Source organism: Ruditapes philippinarum, unplaced genomic scaffold (assembly GCF_026571515.1).
Source record: "Ruditapes philippinarum isolate M1 unplaced genomic scaffold, ASM2657151v2 ctg3289_1_1_1_1, whole genome shotgun sequence".
Taxonomy (NCBI): domain Eukaryota; kingdom Metazoa; phylum Mollusca; class Bivalvia; order Venerida; family Veneridae; genus Ruditapes; species Ruditapes philippinarum.
The window spans coordinates 36,332-56,344 of record NW_026866880.1 but is presented as its reverse complement, the minus strand read 5'-3'; the positions used below and the strand labels follow the sequence as shown (position 1 = coordinate 56,344).

The 20,013-nt window shown below is 32.7% G+C and overlaps 1 protein-coding gene and 1 long non-coding RNA gene across 2 annotated transcripts in view; one reads left to right on the top strand and one right to left on the bottom strand.

Annotated features, from left to right (window-relative positions):
* The first annotated feature begins 2,008 nt into the window (after positions 1–2,008).
* The window catches only part of LOC132734109 (thyroid hormone receptor beta-A-like), a 32,979-nt gene continuing 14,974 nt past the window's right edge, over positions 2,009–20,013 (top strand). Inside the window, exons 1-3 of the mRNA XM_060720829.1 lie at positions 2,009–3,015; positions 17,489–17,604; positions 17,854–17,995. Of these exons, the coding sequence (XP_060576812.1) occupies positions 2,670–3,015; positions 17,489–17,604; positions 17,854–17,995 (604 nt within the window). The 5' untranslated portion in view covers positions 2,009–2,669. The remainder of the gene's footprint in view (positions 3,016–17,488; positions 17,605–17,853; positions 17,996–20,013) is intronic.
* On the bottom strand, positions 2,861–11,483 carry LOC132734110 (uncharacterized). Its single transcript, XR_009626263.1, has 5 exons — positions 11,390–11,483; positions 9,721–9,888; positions 8,926–9,074; positions 7,761–7,891; positions 2,861–2,994 (listed from the first exon to the last, which is right to left on the bottom strand). It is a non-coding gene; the product is annotated as an uncharacterized LOC132734110 (long non-coding RNA).

The following is a 20,013-nucleotide window of genomic DNA, read 5'->3' as shown; positions in this document are numbered from 1 at the left end:
TTAAATAAACAACATGTTGATTTGCTACTGCTTTTGTGAACAACGAGCACAAAATCTAGTAAAATCATTTAGTAACATTTTCAGAAATGAAACCCCATAAAATTAAGACGAAAACCCCGCGAAAGCGGTCAGGCCATCTCAGAGAGGTGAAGATATTCGTAATTAATTTTTCTTCTCTTCTTTAGTGACATACCGAATATTTTTATCATTTATCAGCGCATATTTTAAATGTAAATGCTGTTTTTACCCTGTCACAAAGAACTAAGTTCAACATTCGGCCATTGTATACATGTACGGCACAAAAAGCTAGCGCGTTCATTATGTTATTCTAGTAACCCGAATATTCGAATTTTGACTGACGGCGCATGTGCACGGTGATATATCGGTGATTATTCTGCGAGATGTTTCAAAAGCGGACAGGTGCAGTATTTATATCTCGGCATATATCAAACTTGCAAAAATTGCCTCCTCAGGGACCCAGTCGTTGGTTGTGCCAACTGACCGAGTTTTAGTGCCAAAACAAACCAATAAAAGAAATAGCTAGAATAACTAAATGCATTGTCTGTGAGATTGTTGCCCACAAATGCTGTACATGCATATAAAAGTGAATTTTCCTAAAAATGTATGTATGTGTACGTACATGAATCCGATACATTTGTAACATGTGGCATAAGTTTTGTCCTTTTTCACACGATTGAATACTAAAATTAAAATTTAGCCAGGTTATAAAACGAAGGGTCTGAAAATATGTATCTTATCCTATACATGGTATTCATCGTCACAGGGCGTTTTATTTGCCTCCTAACTGCATGCCTCCTTTCTGGAGAGTATTCAATTTGTAAGAAGGTAACGGCATAGTCTCGAGTTACGATTTTTCCTATATATAATTTTAGTTCTATTTCTTTTTCCCCCCTGGTCTATATTATCACGATTTTTCTTTAAAATCTTTGAAAACTATTCGCTGGTTGTTTTTCAACACAGTATATAAACAAGTCCCCTTCCTTTATCCGCAAATGGTTCTTTGAAAGTTTAAATATACAGGCTCCCAAGAAGGGTACAGTAATAGCAAGTAGCACGGGCTTGTAATAGCAAGACAGGCACGCATAGAATTATATCGGCTCACAAGACAGGGTACAGTGTGTTTCCTTTGTATACTGTGATAAAAATATCTCGTTTAAGCATTAATGACGAAAGCATGTTATAGAATTCACAGTATTTTATTTTCAGGAATACAGCAACTTATTTCTTCACCCGGGACATTAAACTACGCAGTAAAATAGTCATATGATAAAAACAAAATTAAATAAACACTAAAACTTATTAAATCCGTCCCAGACAGGTTTAGTCAATACTCGTTGATGCATTGCGCACGAATGCAGCACGTTATGTAAAGTAAATAAAAGAATTAGCCGTGGTTATTTCACGTCGACCACTTAATTTACTCCGAGCCAGACGAGTATCTTGTAATATTTACAAAATACCTGTGTAATTTCTATGGACCCAGCGACCTAGTTGTAGATAAACGATTTGACTAAAACCAATAAAGCCCTAGGCGTTGACGTAATCTAACAGTTACGCAGCAGATAGTCATCAATAGAGGTATTATTAGTTCGCCGTATAGTGGTTGTTACGTAATATGATGTCATGTCCATTCGGCAGATGTCGGGCAATTCTCTTGGCGTAACGCCCTCTATATCACTAACGACCAATCAGATTGCAGAAACGGCAAATTGGCGCTAATTGTTCTTTTCTGTCCTTAGCTAACACAGGTTGAGTTTACTTTTCACGAAAAGCAGGGGGAGGAGGTCTTGCCCTAAAATAAGAGAAGAACATCCATCAGATAAACAAGTTCTGAAAGGCACCTTTGTTTGAAAATAATAAAATAGTGATACATTCATATACAATTATACTCGCTTCCTTTTTGAGGAAAACATTGCAAGAATCATAACTAAGCGATAAAAGTTTCCATTAAAATTAATCATGTCTTGTTTACATGCGTGTTTGTTTAAAACAGGCAATCCTTCATTCTATGCTAAAACTACTAAAAGAACAGAAGTCAACTTCTAGACTGCGAATGTGGAGACTGCGAATGTGCACGAAGAAAAAAATAGTTAATATTTGATAGAAACCAACTGTTTCAAATAACCAAGGTAGCTATAGCATATACACGTTTGTGCTGACCGCGGACAAAAGGTCAATCCGCCCTGACTGACCAATGAAAATGGACTCGTCTGGTCAGTTCGCAATGGCCGTTCATGATGTTAGGAAAACCCTTGATAATATGCTTAAACTGGTCAGTTGAAAATAAACTGGACGTTAGTAAACAGACGGAAGTGTTGAGCCTGAAATTAGCAAGTTCTTAAAAGAAACATGATGACGTCACTGGACTTAAAACAAAAAGATTTAGTTCGATTAGGCGTCTGTTATTGAACATGTGGAGATATTTAAGGTAAAAGCTTTAGCGGTGATACTATTTACATGTAAAGAACATTCAGTTGGACATTAATGGCGGACAAGTATACGCATAAATTACTAGTATTAAAGACTTTAAGGACATTATAATAAAACGCTACTTGATGAAATATCATAAAAAAGGTTTTGAAATCTAATTTAAAATATGTTTTAAATGATTTCTGCTTTTTCTGGAAGCAGTTATTTGTGCATTAAATATGTACGGTGAACAAAATGTACAAAATATTACCCCTTTGATACCCATGGCGTCCTTGGGAGTCGCCCCGTACGGTCACCCGCTGACTTCGTACTCTCCCATAAGTTCGCTGACGCAGCCAACGATCTTGTCAACGCAAAGTGGATTTTTGTCAGCGTCGGGAACAACCGGAAGTGCTTTTACATCGCCGGTGATAAACAATTACAGGAGCCCGGATAGTGACAATAGCAATGCAAGTGTGAGTCCACATAGAGATTTGAGTGAAACTTCTTCAAATTCCTCGTCGGATTCAACGCCATCATCTAAGGGACTGGAAGCTAACGCAGCTAAAGAAAGAAAGCGAAAAGGTACGTTAGAAAAGTCACGTTCAAACATCAAATAAATCCGTCTCAGTTAGTAAACTCTCATATTTAGGATTGAGTTGAAAAAGAAATGAAATAAATAATAATAAATTGTTAAAGAAATACTTCAAAACAAAAAATATCTTATAATTTCGGGCATTTATCAATTTATCTGTGAATCGATTCCTTTTAAAGACAATTGTCACACACTCATTTCAAATTCTATTTTTTTTCTTTGTTTTCAACTTTTTTTATTGTTAAATTAATATAAAAAAATGCTAAAAATGACAATCTCGAGGAATACGTCCCCGGCCAATATCTTGCTGGCCAGTGTATTTTACTCTTCAGTTGTGGGATAAACGTCGGTTCAACTTAATTTAAACACACATAGCTGTATATATACATGTACATTTACTAATATAAGCAATCAGCTGTCCGTTTAATATGAATAAATGATGTGATTATATTAAGGCCTATGTCCGCTGACCTAAAGCCTAAAGGATAATTCCCGAATTCAGGATTTACAGGCACTTAAAATGTCCCCATTTTCTACATAAAGACTGTAAATAAACTGTTAAACAAACGGTTTTCAGAATATTAATAAAATCACACATTTAACAAAAAATTATGAATATGATGATTTTGGCCTAGTTGTTGTTGAAGATGATGATAATGACGATGATGATGATAATAATTATAATAATAATAGTAATAATCAATGTAAATAATGATAATCATAATAAATCGTGATGATGATAAAAATAACGATAGCAATTTTTAATAATAGTAGTATTAATAAATAAATTAATTAAATAAATTAATAAATGAATAAATAAATAATGATAATAATAATAATGATAATAATAATGATAGTAATGTAAATAATAGCAATAATATTGATGTTTATTAACAAATGGCGATGCTATTTAAATAATGGTGGCAATATATTTCCTTTTCAATTTGTTATATGCTCAATGTATATCGGTCTATGATTATTATCTACAGATATATTTCTTTCTAAACATTCGCCTTCTTGCGGCAACTGAATGTAACCATGCGACAAGTGCAGACCAAGATCAACCGGTACAAAAGTGCCGTCTATTCACATTCTGCTCTGCTTTGCTCACTCATTCAAAATTGAAAAATCCTACGAAAATTGACAATTCAAGTTAACATAGATTCGCATCTTCTCGGCCCTTTCCCCGTCATACTTCGGATTATGAATAATAGTCGATATGTTCCGATTTATATTTAGCGTGATTATGGTTAAAATATATCACAAAATGGGAATGGTGTTTTTAAAATAATACTTGCATTTTTTTATGCTGTTAAAAGAATTATTCTGTATATTATCAATTCAGATTACTAATATACATTGTGTTATATAGTAGATTTTAATGTAAATTCGTTTTAAATTGTAGCTTTTAGAACCCGGGGTATAGCCTGGGTTCCAATATGTCGATTTTTATGTGCTTCTGTTTTGCAAATTGATACTATCAAAACCAAGAAAACTGAAAACTACTATTCTAAAATCTGATACTAAAACAATAAACATGTCAACATATAACATATCTAGTGTTAAAAAATCTACTGTTCAAAATTATTTTACTTAAAAATCTACTATAGCGAAACAGCTCCTATCCCAACATAAACTTCTTGAGAATCTACTTTTCCTTTTTAATTTAAATGTATATATACGAGTATGTATATCTTCTGCAGTTTACAAATTGTTTGTTTGAAATTTTGAAAAGAATAACTCAAAACATGCCCGTATGTAAGAAATATGATGCTAGTATATTTCCTTTTGAGCCCAAGACCATGCACAAAAATCATAGATGAACAGTTAAAAATCTCTATAAAGTAGCAGCATACATGTAATATTGTGTTCCCGGACATTTTATTCTGTTTACATACATTTTAAAAGCAAATCATTCAATGTTACAACTCTTCCGAGAATTTGCCATAAAGATATAGAAACAACAAAAGTTCACCATTTTATATGAATTGTATAAAAATATACATTTCAATAGATATAGGATTATACCCTTTTAAAAATCTGCTATCTAATTGGAGAGGTCATCAGACCTCTCCACAGTGTTGAGAATGATTGCTGGCGGCATCCATTTTTGCGTATCAAATTGAAGCTAATGCATCGCATTTTTAGCCTTAAAACATTAGAATCAGTCTACAAAAAATGTTATGCGCATGCTCCGCCTCAAAATACGACTTAACTTAAACGAAAAATAAACATCGAAGTGAACAAATCGGTACAAGGAAAAATCGGAAAATATAATTTACGTTACTTAACACTACAAGCAATGATTCGTTCCATTTTTAATCCTTTAAACTGTATAAATCGATACTTGTTTTCTATTTCTTAGCGTTTTACTATTTCATGTGTCGAAAATAAGGAACAGTGAGCATTATAGCACTATCATAAATTATGACCGAGTGAACGGTGTACCGAAAATTTGCTGCTACTTTCACTTTTGAACTGGTTTGACTAAATTACGTAACGGAGATTTTTGGCGCAAATGGCGAAAATGGCACAACTTTTTCTCAAGTTAGATTTTCTTGCCATATTGTGGTTGGAGGCATGTAGCAGTATGTATTGTTTATACCAATCAAATGGTATACATTATTAATGTAAATCTGGGACTTAGAATTGTTTGATTAACATACTTTATGCCCGTTTTGGAAAATCTCTGGTGCCTTTTATATCTCCAAATATTTTCGAAATTAACAAATCTTCAACAGCTGCAAAAAGACCTCTCGCATGCTTCTTTTTAAAGAAGCAAACTTGTATATAACACTGATAAACGTCATACCGGAATCCAACCTTATTCTAACATTTGGCCATTCCATTATTGTAACAGCTCTTTATAATAAATCGGGGCTTCCATAAAGTTTCAAAATTTGGAGGTCAGAGACTGCTAAATCTCATACATTAAAAATCACATTATATAAAGAAGGAAAAGTGTTATATGATATGGAAGTCACAAGCCAAAATGAAGGAGTAAATGACACTCCATTGAAACTTCCATTGAACATTGGCTATTTCAACATCTAGTAATCTACTATAACAATTTGATGAGCTGCAGTGTTGTATCTTCTGTACACTAGCAACGCATAATAATTAAAGAATATAAATAAGAAATTAAAACATGAAATTTACCTAAATATTAAAAGACAAACATAAAATTTTATTTACTATTTACTGTAGAAGATAATATTCATGTTGCTATGAATGATTCAAGTTTAAAAAAACCTTAAGTAGACGAGAAACAAAATTATCAGTTCGAAAAAAGAAAAACAAATCGAAAAAAAATCACACGTATTTTCGTATATTATTGGGGTTTTACAGAACCAATATTAGATGATGATGATGATGATGACGATGATGATGATGATTACGACGACGGTGATGATGATGATAATGTGTTATATAGCGGAAATATTAAATATAATTTAACTAACCATCAACAGAAAGTTTATGTGCTAGGGGATTTGAGTCCGTCCCTTGAATCAATCTATTACCCATTATCCCCCCCCCCCTCCATTCATTTACATTTGTTTGTTTACTTTTTTGTGTTATTTATTGTCCCCTCTCAAAGACCAAGCCTTCAGCGTTTAAATACATTACGGATGCAGGGAGTAACTTTTTATATGAAGGTCATCTTGCACTAGTTTGCCCGCGGAAGAATTTTAATGACGCATAACGAATGTGAAGGTCATCGTATTATTTCGTTCAGCGAGAGGTCGATTTGCCCCGCAGCAAATAATGGGAAAAGCATAAATGAACGCAAAACAAACGCCTCTCCTCTCACATTATTAAAATGCCTCTGATTTTTTGTTCGTTTTGTCCTCCTTCAGAATTTTTAATCTTCACGCATCTATTCACAAGGAATCTTCCCTCTCCCCCTCTACCATTGCAGTAACGATACAGGTTCTAAAGCACTTCCTGTAACTATATGATTTAAACCCATCCTCACGTGGACTGATACTTATTTTTGGTTCTAAGTTGCGTTATCATATATTGCAGAAGAAAATAAATTCTTAGATAAAAGCGTGGGACTGAGTTTTATTTACATTCCATATATAGATATCATATTGACTTGGTAATCCTTAATGTTCTTTATTTTTATTCATAAAATATATATTTGGAAATAATATATTGCGCTTATATTAACAGTTGGTATTTATATACTAAGATGGCAAGGATGGTTTATGTGATACAATGCCAATGTTTTGTTTCCCCATTGTTTTCTGCTGGTGCGAACGTTACTTACAAAAATACAAACAGAAAATTAAAGGAGTGACGATGACGAATCAAGTAACCTTTAGACAATACTAATTATTTGTTCTTCCTTAATTAACGCACACACATAAATCGCCTTCAGAATTACTGTTGCTTAAATTAGAAACAAAATTAATATCGATGGATTGGCCACCTCCTGGAGACAGTCATTCATATGGATTTCCTGTGGCGATCATAATTGTAAAAATAAATGTATATCACACACATATATTGGGGACTTTGGCGGATTTTTCATGTGAGGAAGCTATCTTGCTAGCTTATGGAACGTCGGGTCGGTGGCTCTACCCAGGTCTTGAGGTCTTCGTCCACAAGTGAACCTGGAAGTGTCGCCATATGACCAATACTGTGTTAATAAACCATCTGACCCCCAATCCCTCCCATCAAAAGATAATGCATACCCATATACATGTGTATATAGTCACTTCATAGTTACCTAGTTTTGACCACGTGATTGTGATCTTTGTACGAAGGCATAATTTACCAGTGAGCAGCCCTTGCTATGGAGGTCTGGTTGAGCGAGGCCTTTTCTAAGAAAAAACGGCAGATGTTGTTGACAATGTTCTTCTACAATATAAAACATATAGACAACATGGTTTTATCGGTCACCATATATAAAATATCTCGGTTAATGGCGAAGTTACTATTGCCTGACGCTGTTGACATTTTCTTATATTTCGGTCATTTCCGTCAAACTTCGGATAAAAAATGATTATTGGTAACCGGCGAGGTGTTCTGGAAATCACGTGAAAAGAGATTGCATACGACAAATATTCTCAAATATATCACTTAATAGTTGCTTTAACTACTAATTAATACTTTGACTAAGTTTACTTTATTTCACAAGGTAAAAACGTTCCGATATTTTCCGAAGGTCATCTGCGGATATGATCTGAGTTGTACTTAAAACGTGTACACATTTTTGGCTAAAGTTCAAGCTGTAACCCGTTGACTGGCCATATCTGATTACATAGTAAACTGTTCAAACATTTCACTGGACTTAGCTGAACCGCCGTCTTATGGTCAAGTTTTTATCTCTGTGTGTGTATATATATTTATATACTTCAGAATGTTCATTAAAATGTACATGTACTTTTGCTCCGTAAGAAAACGTATATTTTATTAAAGACATGAATGTATTCTACTCGGTATGAAAATGCACGTTTATGAAATACAGTGCATATGTTAAAGTTTAAGATTTAGATTTTTGGGGCGTCCGTGGCCGAGAGGTTAAGGTCGTTGACTTCGAACCAATTGCCATTCACCGCTATAGGTTCAAATCCCGTCGAGGACCTTGGATTCTTTCATGCGAGGAAGCTATTCACGTCGGTGGGTCTACTCAGGTGCCCGCTCGTGCCTGAAATAATGCACGGATGGGCTTCCGAGGTCGTCCTCAATTAGTAAAGCTGGAAAGTTGCAATGCTACGGCGACGTAACCCCACCCTCTAAAAGATTCAGAATTCATTGAAAATTTCAATATTTCTACACAATATGAAGGAAATGCATATATATGAAGTACATGCCTACGTTTTAAGTATTATTTTTCATTAAAAGTTACTTGAAATCTTCAAGTAAAAGTTACACAAACTGTCACAGCTTACCGGATAATAAACGAACATTTCGCTATACTTCTATCACCCAGCCGGATATTTGTTTTGTGCGCACTTAAGTTCTTCCTTTGGCTGGACGGAAGTTGTTTTCATAAAATAACGCTTTCTGTTGCATTGTTTCCTCATGCCTTCGGAACTATCTAAATATAATAAATTTATCTAAATATAATAAATTTGTTAAAAAAAAACCTTATTAAATGGGGAAACAAAACAAATTCTTTATAACATATACTTTTTAACCTGATAAATGATAGTTGCTGGCTTCACCCAAGTAACGACAGATGTGGAGAAAAACGAATTTTTGTAAAATAGAAATAACGAACGCACAGACACGTTTGTGTAAATGTCGTCTGCTTCGGTTTAATCAGAAGATTATTACGCAAACACTGGAGAACAATAGATTAAAAAGGGGGTAATTTAGGTCACTAATCAAATTGTTTACTTACATACTACTGTAGTCTACATGTAAGATAACTAACGTTACTAAGATAATAGATATACTAAGATAATAAATGTACTAACAAATGTACCAAGATGATAAACTTCCTAAGACAATATTGAAATATGTACAAACATGACAATCTATACCTTTGGAATAGGATGCATGCTTTTCCATTCAGATTCCGTGTAATTTATTACTCAGAAGCCTTTATGTCTATATGAAAGCATAAGATATAACATCAATTACTGCTATATACATATAATGTATTTTTGTTCATCTAATGCGGACCGAGTCATAAGTTTTTTTACTTTTCCTAAGGTTGACGGTGAGTCATTGATACTTACCTACCTCCAGTGACAAAAGGTCCTTACGTAAGAACATGTTTGGTGATTAAAATGCCATGACCATGTGTTTTTTTCCAGACTCAATAAACCAAAACCACAACTCCCCCATCACTTATTAGAATGAAATGCATCGTGACATTGTCATCTATGAGTAAATTTGACATCTTCCTGCAAAATAAACGTTGTTTTAAAGGATTGATTAAAAAAAACCCAAATATAATAAAGTTCGCTGAGCCTTAAGCTGTACATGTACTTCAGGAACTATGCTACACAATGCTTTTCCTGTGTATTGATACCAATGATTTCTAAATGACATATCGAATCCAAAATGGCGTCCGTGGTTAGACTATACTGTCTGTAATAGACGAACGAGAAATTTGTTTACTTAGTTGATAAGAGGTATTGGTCAGTGACTTATTTCAGTCCTTAGCTGACCTTTGTATTATGTGGTCGATTTAGAAGAATTAGTCATGCTGTACAAGAACAGCCGATACTGTGTGATAGTCGTGTACTTTTAAATTTAATATGAGGGACTGTAAATAAACACTAGAAATTCGTCTGTGATTATCTATTGAAGCGAAAATAGCCTTCCGAAAAAAAATCATAGAATTATATGTAATGGCTTAATGAGTAATGAATATGTACAGTATTTTATATGTAAGGCTTAATGTGTAATGAATATGTACAGTATTTTATATGTAAGGCTTAATGTGTAGTGCATATGTACACTTTTTTATATGTAATGTTTTAATGTGTAATGAATACGTTTAATAAAATGGCTTCTTCGCTATAAAAAAAGAAAATAATATGTCCTATTTAAAACCACAGTTGTCTTAATAAATTACCCTTCCTAACCTTAATTTTCTAAATGTTTGACCAAACTATACATTCCTAGCAGCTGATGTCACATCTGAATTATTGTTTGTCGTTCTTCCACTCATTTTATCTCAAATAATACATTCCGAATAGCTGACGTCGCTTCTGAATTATTGTTTCGCTTTAATTAATCTAGGCTTTCAGTAAAAACCGCTGAAGTTATTAAGAAATAATGCTATAAAGTCCACAAGGCTATAACTACAGACTTGACCTTTACTCTGCTGATTTGCCTTTGCTACCAGTATAGAGCCAAGTCAGCTTGCACATCCCTGCAGTCTGACGTGGCTCTGTAACTGACATTTATTAACTTAGGCTGTTTATTTTACAGTGAAATCCTTTCAACTTTGAATTGTGTTTCAAAATCAAAGTAAGAAAATGCATATAAAAAATCCACTAGGTTTAGGGGTTAAATTTAAAAACTGACGGGCAAATATGATTGTTACCAAATTTAAGTAGGGTCGATTCATATAAAGGTAATGTTGTATATGAAGTAGATACTAAAGCAATGACTTTTTACGACAATTTCCACGAGAGCTATGTAAAAAGTTAAATAAATATTGAAACTAAAAAGGAAAAAAAATCAAATACCACAATATTGAATACCCCACGACATTTAACACCGTTTAATCTTTTTTCATCATTTAAAAATACAGAATAATTAATACGAGGATGTTTTAAATTTTGATAAAATATATAACAAATAAATGAACGTAGACTATACGCATGTATACATGTATATATTTCATGTTTTATTTTCAAAGTTTGTCTTACAACATTTAAACATTTTACTCACAGCTACAACGTTACTCCTCCCTACCATATTGTCCCAGTTATCCAATTTTGCATAATGTTATATCAAAGCGCCACCTTACGGAAGTTTGTTTTCTATTTTCGTAAAACGCTGTACGCTATTTATTCGCGGAAAAGAGTCCCGAACTGATGTGAAACATATTTCCGTGTGATTGAAACTTTTCGGTAGTTGTAAATAATTGAGATTTAAAGCAAATGAGTCATTTTAACACATTTTAGAAAATGATTTATTCGTTTATTTATTTTTAAAAATTTCTCCTAACTTATTGCCGATTAACGGGACTACCTTTTCTACAAGAAGCGAGATGGTTCAAAATACGCGCGACGGTCAGTTTGAAGATTCGGAATGATCTGTCTTCTGCGGCTATTATAACATTTTATATAAACGACAGGTTTATTGAATGGTCAATTCAGGACAATGACCGCCCGGGTTCAATGACCGCTCGAGGAAGCGCCCTCTTTTACTTGACCAGGCGTTTGTTCTTTCATAAAATTGTTTCAATGTTTTAGTAAAAATATATGCGACCTTTTGTTGACATATTGTAGCAAATTAACTTGCATTTGATCTCAACAATATTTTAATGCATGATTTAAGTGAAGGAAAATAACAATCGACCTAAGAATGTTTTGAATGGCATTTTGATGATGAATGATCGAGCGTGAATGAATTTGGGTGAATTAAAAAAGATTACGTCCAGAAGAACTGTATGAAAGAAATATCTTTTATATATATCCGTTTGAGTGAATCACTGCTAAATGATTAAAACCATACTTTAAACAACAGGATAAAATTTTGTTCTGGAATATTTTATTTTGCTTGCATACTATATTCATGGGTGTTGAACAACTGAGCCATTTGATGTTACAAATCTTTTAAGTGTCGACCATAAACAACATAATTTTACTATTTATAAACTTTATAAAACAATCACAATATAAAGCTTTATACCCTTTTTGTAAATATTTGTTTTATTCACCGTAATAATCAGACGTTTTAATTCAAACTGAATTATGCAAGCTTCCTATGAAAGGAAATCACTCTAATTCATATTGTTTTAACTTCATTTAAAGTATTTATTGCATCGTTATATGATTATTATGGTGGCATATTTCTGCCACCAGATAACCTGATAACAAACTAGTTAATTAAGAGGTTAACTAGTTACGTAACTAGTTAACCTGATAATTAACTAGTTAATTAAGAGGTTAACTAGTTACGTAACTAGTTATTTTTTTCAATAAAGAAAAGATCATAACGGGAAATAAATGCATGTTAGTGCCTGCAACTGCCATCCTTTTATTATATCATCATCTTAAAATTAAGAGGTTAACTAGTTACGTAACTAGTTAACCTCTTAATTAACTAGTTAATTATCAGGTTAACTAGTTACGCAAATACCTAACTAGTTAACCTGATAAATAACTAGTTAATTAAGAGGTTAACTAGTTACATAAAAACGTAACTAGTTAACCTGATAAATAACTAGTAAGTTAAGAGGTTAACTAGTTACGCAAATACCTAACTAGTTAACCTGATAAATAACTAGTTAATTAAGAGGTTAACTAGTTACGTTTTTACGTAACTAGTTAACCTCTTAACTAACTAGTTATTTAACAGGTTAACTAGTTACGTAACTAGTTAACCTGATAATTAACTAGTTAAGTATTAGGTTAACTAGTTAGGTATTTTCGTAACTAGTTAACCTGATAATTAACTAGTTAATTAAGAGGTTAACTAGTTACATAAAAACGTAACTAGTTAACCTGATAAATAACTAGTTAGTTAAGAGGTTAACTAGTTACGCAAATACCTAACTAGTTAACCTGATAAATAACTAGTTAATTAAGAGGTTAACTAGTTACGTTTTTACGTAACTAGTTAACCTCTTAACTAACTAGTTATTTATCAGGTTAACTAGTTACGTAACTAGTTAACCTGATAATTAACTAGTTAAGTATTAGGTTAACTAGTTAGGTATTTTCGTAACTAGTTAACCTGATAATAAACTAGTTAATTAAGAGGTTAACTAGTTAAGTATTTATTTAACTAGTTAACCTATTAATTAACTAGTTAATTATCAGGTTAACTAGTTACGTAACTAGTTAACCTCTTAATATTAAGCTGACAATAAGGGATGGCAGTTTGCAGGCACTAACATGCATTTTTTTCCCGTTATGATCTTTTCTTTACGTAACTAGTTAACCTGATAATTAACTAGTTAATTATCAGGTTAACTAGTTACGTAACTAGTTAACCTCTTAATTAACTAGTTAATTATCAGGTTATCTGGTGGCAGAAATATGCCACCATAGATTATAAATCTATAATTATTGAAGTTTGTTTTAAAGGAACTGCTTCCATATTTTGAAAATACCAGTCTCTTTAAACAAAATAAATGTATTAGATTAACTTAATAGATCTATATAAGGGACACATAGCTGCTATCAATATAACTCGGTAAAACAGGATAACTCGCTATAATAATACAGGATAACTCGCTTTATACAACAGAATAACGTTAGTTTGTTTATGTGGATAACTTGCTATGACATAGTAACTTACTAAATCGTAATAACTCCCTATAGCTGAAAAAAACTTGCTTTAAATCAGGATAACTAGCAATTAGTAATTCGCTTTACTGGGATAACTCAATTTGAATTGTTTTTGAAATTCAACGAAGAAAAATGAATGATTTCGTTAATATGGGCTCGAACCAGCGATGTTAAAGCAAAATAACCCACTTACACTGTAAAAGTCATGCAGCGAATTCCCAGCCTTACCAGTGGAGTAAGACAATGTATTACTTAAGACACGAGCGGGTACCTAAGTAGAACCACCAACGTTCCGTAATCTAGCTGGATAGCTACCCACATTTAAGAATCTAAAGTCCCGGGCGGGATTCGAACCCTCAGCGGCGTGGGAGCCAAAGATCTTAACCACTCGGCCACAAACGCCCTTCTGTAATATTGTGGTTTTATGATAAATTAATGTAAATAAATGCATGGACATCGATGTAAAATAGTGATATTTTAACAGATTCACAGATGCACGATGATTATGGTGACCATAATACTTCTTTGTTTTCATGATTATTTCTAGTCCCTGGGTCCTAGGCACCTGACCATATTCAAAATTCACCGTTAACTACTTGGCAATGTTTTCCTTTTTGATTACGTTTTTGGCAGGGCTTTTGGCCGGTCAACATTGCCTCAGTAGTTTAACTAGGTACACTAACTTTGTTATGTTGCCAAAAAGCAAGATATACGAATATTGTGTTGTATTGAAGTATAGCAGTAAAATACTAAAATAATAGGATCTTTCTACTCAAATGCTATCTCTAAATATGTTGAAGTTTTGTAATGGATCTTTTGCATTTTAAGTTAAAACGATTGGTATATCGAAATAAAAAATTGAAAGCTATTGCAATAACAACAGTATAGAGCCTGGCCAGACTTAACAAAAGTGCAAGGCTGGCCTGTCTCCATGCTAATGGCAAAGGCTTATCAGCAAGTTTAGGGTAGATAAAAGAATTAACATCTCATTCTAGTATTTAAAGACTAGAAAAACGTACATAAAACTAATGCTTCTTTTCGTTAACCTGAAAATACCACTTAATATGTAATTGAGAATAAAAGAAAGAGAACAGCAAAGAAAGTGAACAAATATTACAAAGAAATATATACAAAATGTAGAAATAAACTCAGCCAGAATCTTGAAGAACTTTTTTTATTATTACATACATGTAATATTTTAAATCAATGATTTTAGAAAAGCAATGAACTAAATCGGAATGATAAGACTATATACATTGCTGTCCTTACTGAGTCCTTACATGACCTACTAAGCACAGATGGACACCTCATCTGACCTTATCTTAGTATCTATTTACCCCTCTGGCAACCATCAATGACGTAATCTACAGCTCATAATTATACACATAATATATACATGTCATGTTTCTCATTTTGTATTTATCATCATTAATCCAGACTTGTCAGATATACTCACATGTTACTATGGCAACAGCTTATATCAAGTTTATAGGTATTTACCTCGAGACCATTAAATGAGATCTTTTCCCCGAACTTGTTAACATTTTTGTTTTCGAAATTCCATGTTTTCTGCCAAGAAAGCGTCATACCTAGCCTAGTTAATGATATTAGGGTATACATTACAAGACAAAAAAAATGTTGCTAATTAAAGTTAATTAACATCGTTATGAACTCGCATATCATTATTATAAGTCAGATAGATAGTACTTGGAAACTGGACATTGTTTTTCACTCGCAAATTACGCTGCAATCGGAACATCTCGAATATTATTCATTATCCTTTATATCCGAAGATTGGCGGAAAGGGCCGACATATTGCAATTTCACTATGTGTAGCTTGATCTCGAGAAGGCGGTTAAAGTTTGACGAAAATTGTGTACAGAATCACTTAGAAATAAATAAATAAATAAATAAATAAATAAATAAATAAATAAATAAATAAATTATTCACGAGTGAATGAATAAGCTATGCAAAACAACAAAAAGAGACCACCACCACCAACAACAACAACAACAACGAAAATAACAACAACAAAAACAACATCATATTCAAACAAACAATAATAAAAAATGTCATTATTTTTATGTATATACATGTACCATTACTACGCAATTTTTGCAGGTTCATTTCATAGTCAAGATTCAAGATTTCAAGATTTTTATTAAAAAAAAAAATAAAAAAATACTGAATGTTCGTGTTTGTGTGGATTGCCTGTTTAAGATTTTTATTATTCACTCAATACACAATGAATGTAAATATGAAGTAAATAACAAATTTTACAAACATAGACAACATAGACTGGAAAATAATCTGAATAATCATTAAACGATGTTGCTTTTCGTATGTTTTGCCGCAAGACATAAATACTCATTTAATGACCTCGCAATCTCACCTATAATTTATGTGACCTTGTTTTTCAAGTGATAACCCTATAAATCAGCATACAAGTGTGTTTGAACGTTGTACATGAACAAAATATTCGTGATGTTTTTTGTATAATTTTAGCTTTACTTAAATATATACATTGTATAGGGGCATAGCAGCGTTTCATGTAAGCAAACGCAAACACAGTGCTTAAGTATCAATTCATAACTGAGTCAAACCATTTGTATAACTTTACTTAGCTTTACTTACAATAGTTCTATCTTTATTCTTTTAAGGGGTTTAACAGTATTTAATGGACAATAACATACACATAAATCCCTAGTCGTATCATACCTCAAGTAATAATACTGTTAGCTTTTCTTCTTGGCTCTTAACATTTAGGCGGTGCTAGGGAGGTCATCTCGGTGTCTGTAAAGTGACTTTGAGGATCGTACAAAAGAATGTACAGTGTTAAACGGCACTTACATATTTAAACACTGTAAGGGGCTCTGTTGCCTACAGAGCTGAAAAAATGTAGAGTGAGATACTAAAAATCCAAGAATTAAAGATACTAAAACATGTCAAAGTTAACGATTGTTTAACAGCTGATCCAGACCAAACCCTGTACATGTATAATTTATTCCAGGGATAGTGGGTTCGAACCCTTCCAGGGTCTCCACCATGTTTCTTATAATACGAGTGCTATTAAAACACTTCAAGGAAACCATATAGGCTGCAAGTTTTTCCAGAACTCAAGTTAGAAATATAGAATGTTTAAACTTAACTGCATCACATAAATTATATACATTTCTTTGTAGAGAAACATTCTATGTCATTTAGGTGAGGTTTACAAAGAATAGAAAAAAGGCGTTTCGTTTTTCAGCATTTTGTATAATGATCGGATGTGTCCGGACGTGCATTTCTAAGTCCAATTGATCTGATCTGATATCACATGCTTATAATATGTAATATATTAACATGTCATTTAATTTTTTGCGGTTGTCAGCACCATACATATGCCATTTCAAAAATAACAGAAAGGAAACAAACACAGAAAAAATTACCATGATCAACATGGTAATACAGATATCATGTATCTATTTTATAGATATGTTAAATTTTATATTTAACATTTATAATATTGTTGTTATTTTTAAATTTCAGGCGTGCCATATATACCTAGTTACATGGACCTTACAAATGGTCCGGAACCCTGTGTAGTTTGCGGTGATGCTGCAACCGGGTACCATTATCGTTGTATGACGTGCGAAGGATGCAAGGTTGGTTCCTAGCTTCAAATTCTACCATATACATGTAAAATATATACTAGTATGTACTAAATAAATACAGTAAATGAAAATCAAGGGATTAACACAGTTGTTTTCTCCCCAGAAGTTGATAGAACTATGCATATAACTAATTTCTAGTAAATGTTTTTTAATGCATAAGATTTGCATTTATACCACGACGTTTATGTAATTACTTGTCATTATTAGCCATTATTCATACTTCCTTCTGTAATTTTTCAGGGTTTCTTTCGCCGAACTATACAGAAAAACTTACAATATCATTGCAAATGGAGTAAAACTTGTGTTATAGACAAAACTACCCGAAATCAGTGTCAAGAATGTAGATTTATCAAATGCTTAAACGTTGGCATGGCAACGGATCGTAAGTATTATTCAAAATATACTTACACAAATTCAACGTTTTGTTGAAAAATTCTCCCACCTGAAAAAATAAATTCATGGTATTAATTGCAACAATTCTAAATTTTCTTTCATGTGTAATGGTAGGGACTAGTGAGAATTACACAGATCTTTTGTTTAGGTCCACCGATTTTCTTTCTTCTTGGAGGGCACACGCTTTCATGGATTAGCACAACATGTCAAATCGAAGGTTCCATGATAACCGCCGTATGAATACATCTGCGGTTGTTTCGAATTCATTGTCATCATTTGCATGCTTAAATGATAATTTCTGTTTGACTCGGTGTTAGAGTGCGTAGAGGTACTGGCTGAAATCTAACCGATCCTGCAATGTTTCAATTTTGCCGTTTTGGGTGTTCTCTGACCATTTCAAAGGATAACGTAAAAACATGTTATTGACACAACAATAATTATGTAGTTAGTTATACATTTGGAAATGGTTTTGTAAAGTAAGCAAAAACAAATAAAATGTGAAACAAAGAAAACGAAATCTATAAAAAGGTCAAATGAATCTATAAATATGTATATATAAATGTAAAGTAATTTTGAAGAAGGTGTATATCTTTTCTATTTGGTTTAACGTACAGTTTTGAATATGTATATGAAGTCAACTTTTGCGAAATTAATTTATAACTTGAGTTTATATATATCAGTTGGATGACTATGTGTGTTCAAATCGAATATAAATCAAGACAAAATGGGCATATTTTTGTCATTATATTTTCTCCTGGTTCAGTTATTTTGTGGTCAATTTGACCTTTTCTCTTGACGTTTCTCTCGTTTTATCTGGGGCTACTTTCGACTTCATAGCGGGTGTCAGTAAATCGGTTCACAAATATTTTGCAACTTGAAAGGTTTAGAATGATAAGGTTTTAGATATTTTCTACAATCTTATCAGAGTTTCTACACACGCGTGCCTTAATGTCATTACATTTGCAGCTTGAAAATTCGTTCTGTTTAGACGTTTCTTCAAAACATTGGTGTCACGCACATGTTTATCAGGGGTTTAAAACATTTTAGAATGCCTCGGTTTTTGTCTTAATGTCCGCCACTAAGTTCTCAATGATACCCAGCTGAGGAGTAGCATATTTAAGCAAGCGCTCAATAAAGTGCAATGGTACGCAATTTAATCAATGTCTAATTTCTATGTGAGAATATGAATTAATAGCTAGATAGACTGAAGCGGAGCCAGGGTGTATATTCGTATGGATTCATAATTAGATTCGATGTTAATATGTATGCATCGTCTAGGGAGAGATCAATACGATAACACCGCGTAATATAACTGACCATATCTTTATTGACCTACAAATACTTGCCTCATTCTTACTCATTAACAGTGCTGAATTTGTGTAATGGATTCGCTCAGCTTTGGATAATTGGAATAGTCCATTGAAAGTCTTAGGGATTTTGATTATCAAAATAGAGAAAATATAAGCTATTTACAGTATAGATACACGGGTACTTAGGCTGGCATACTGATTGCAAAGGCTTATCATTTCCGGTTTCAGCAGAGTCCAGACATTAGTTTATCTCCTTACTTTTAAGCGAGAATGCATTTCAGCATTTCTGCCTTTCTGAATTGTACGTCAAGTATGGCAAAGACATAAAATACAGAATAGTATAATAACAATACAAATTCATACAAACAAAGACTTTCATGAAACAGTTACAGTTTAAAGGGTATTTGTACGCAATTCAAAAGCTTCTTTAATAAATTTCGATAATAAAATCAGTTTATTTTTGCTGTTACAAGACATAATACTATTAAATTTATTCAAGGAAGGCCATGATATGTTACCAAGGTATTTCTGGCGAATTTGAGAGTATTTTGTACAACATAGGAGAAAATGATATCCCGTTTCTGTTAGTTTATATAGAAAATATTCCATTATAATATTGTAAATATAACTTTGTGTTATAGTAAGCTGACAAACATATTTTTCGAATGTCTGTAAAAAGACATACCTATACTTTGTC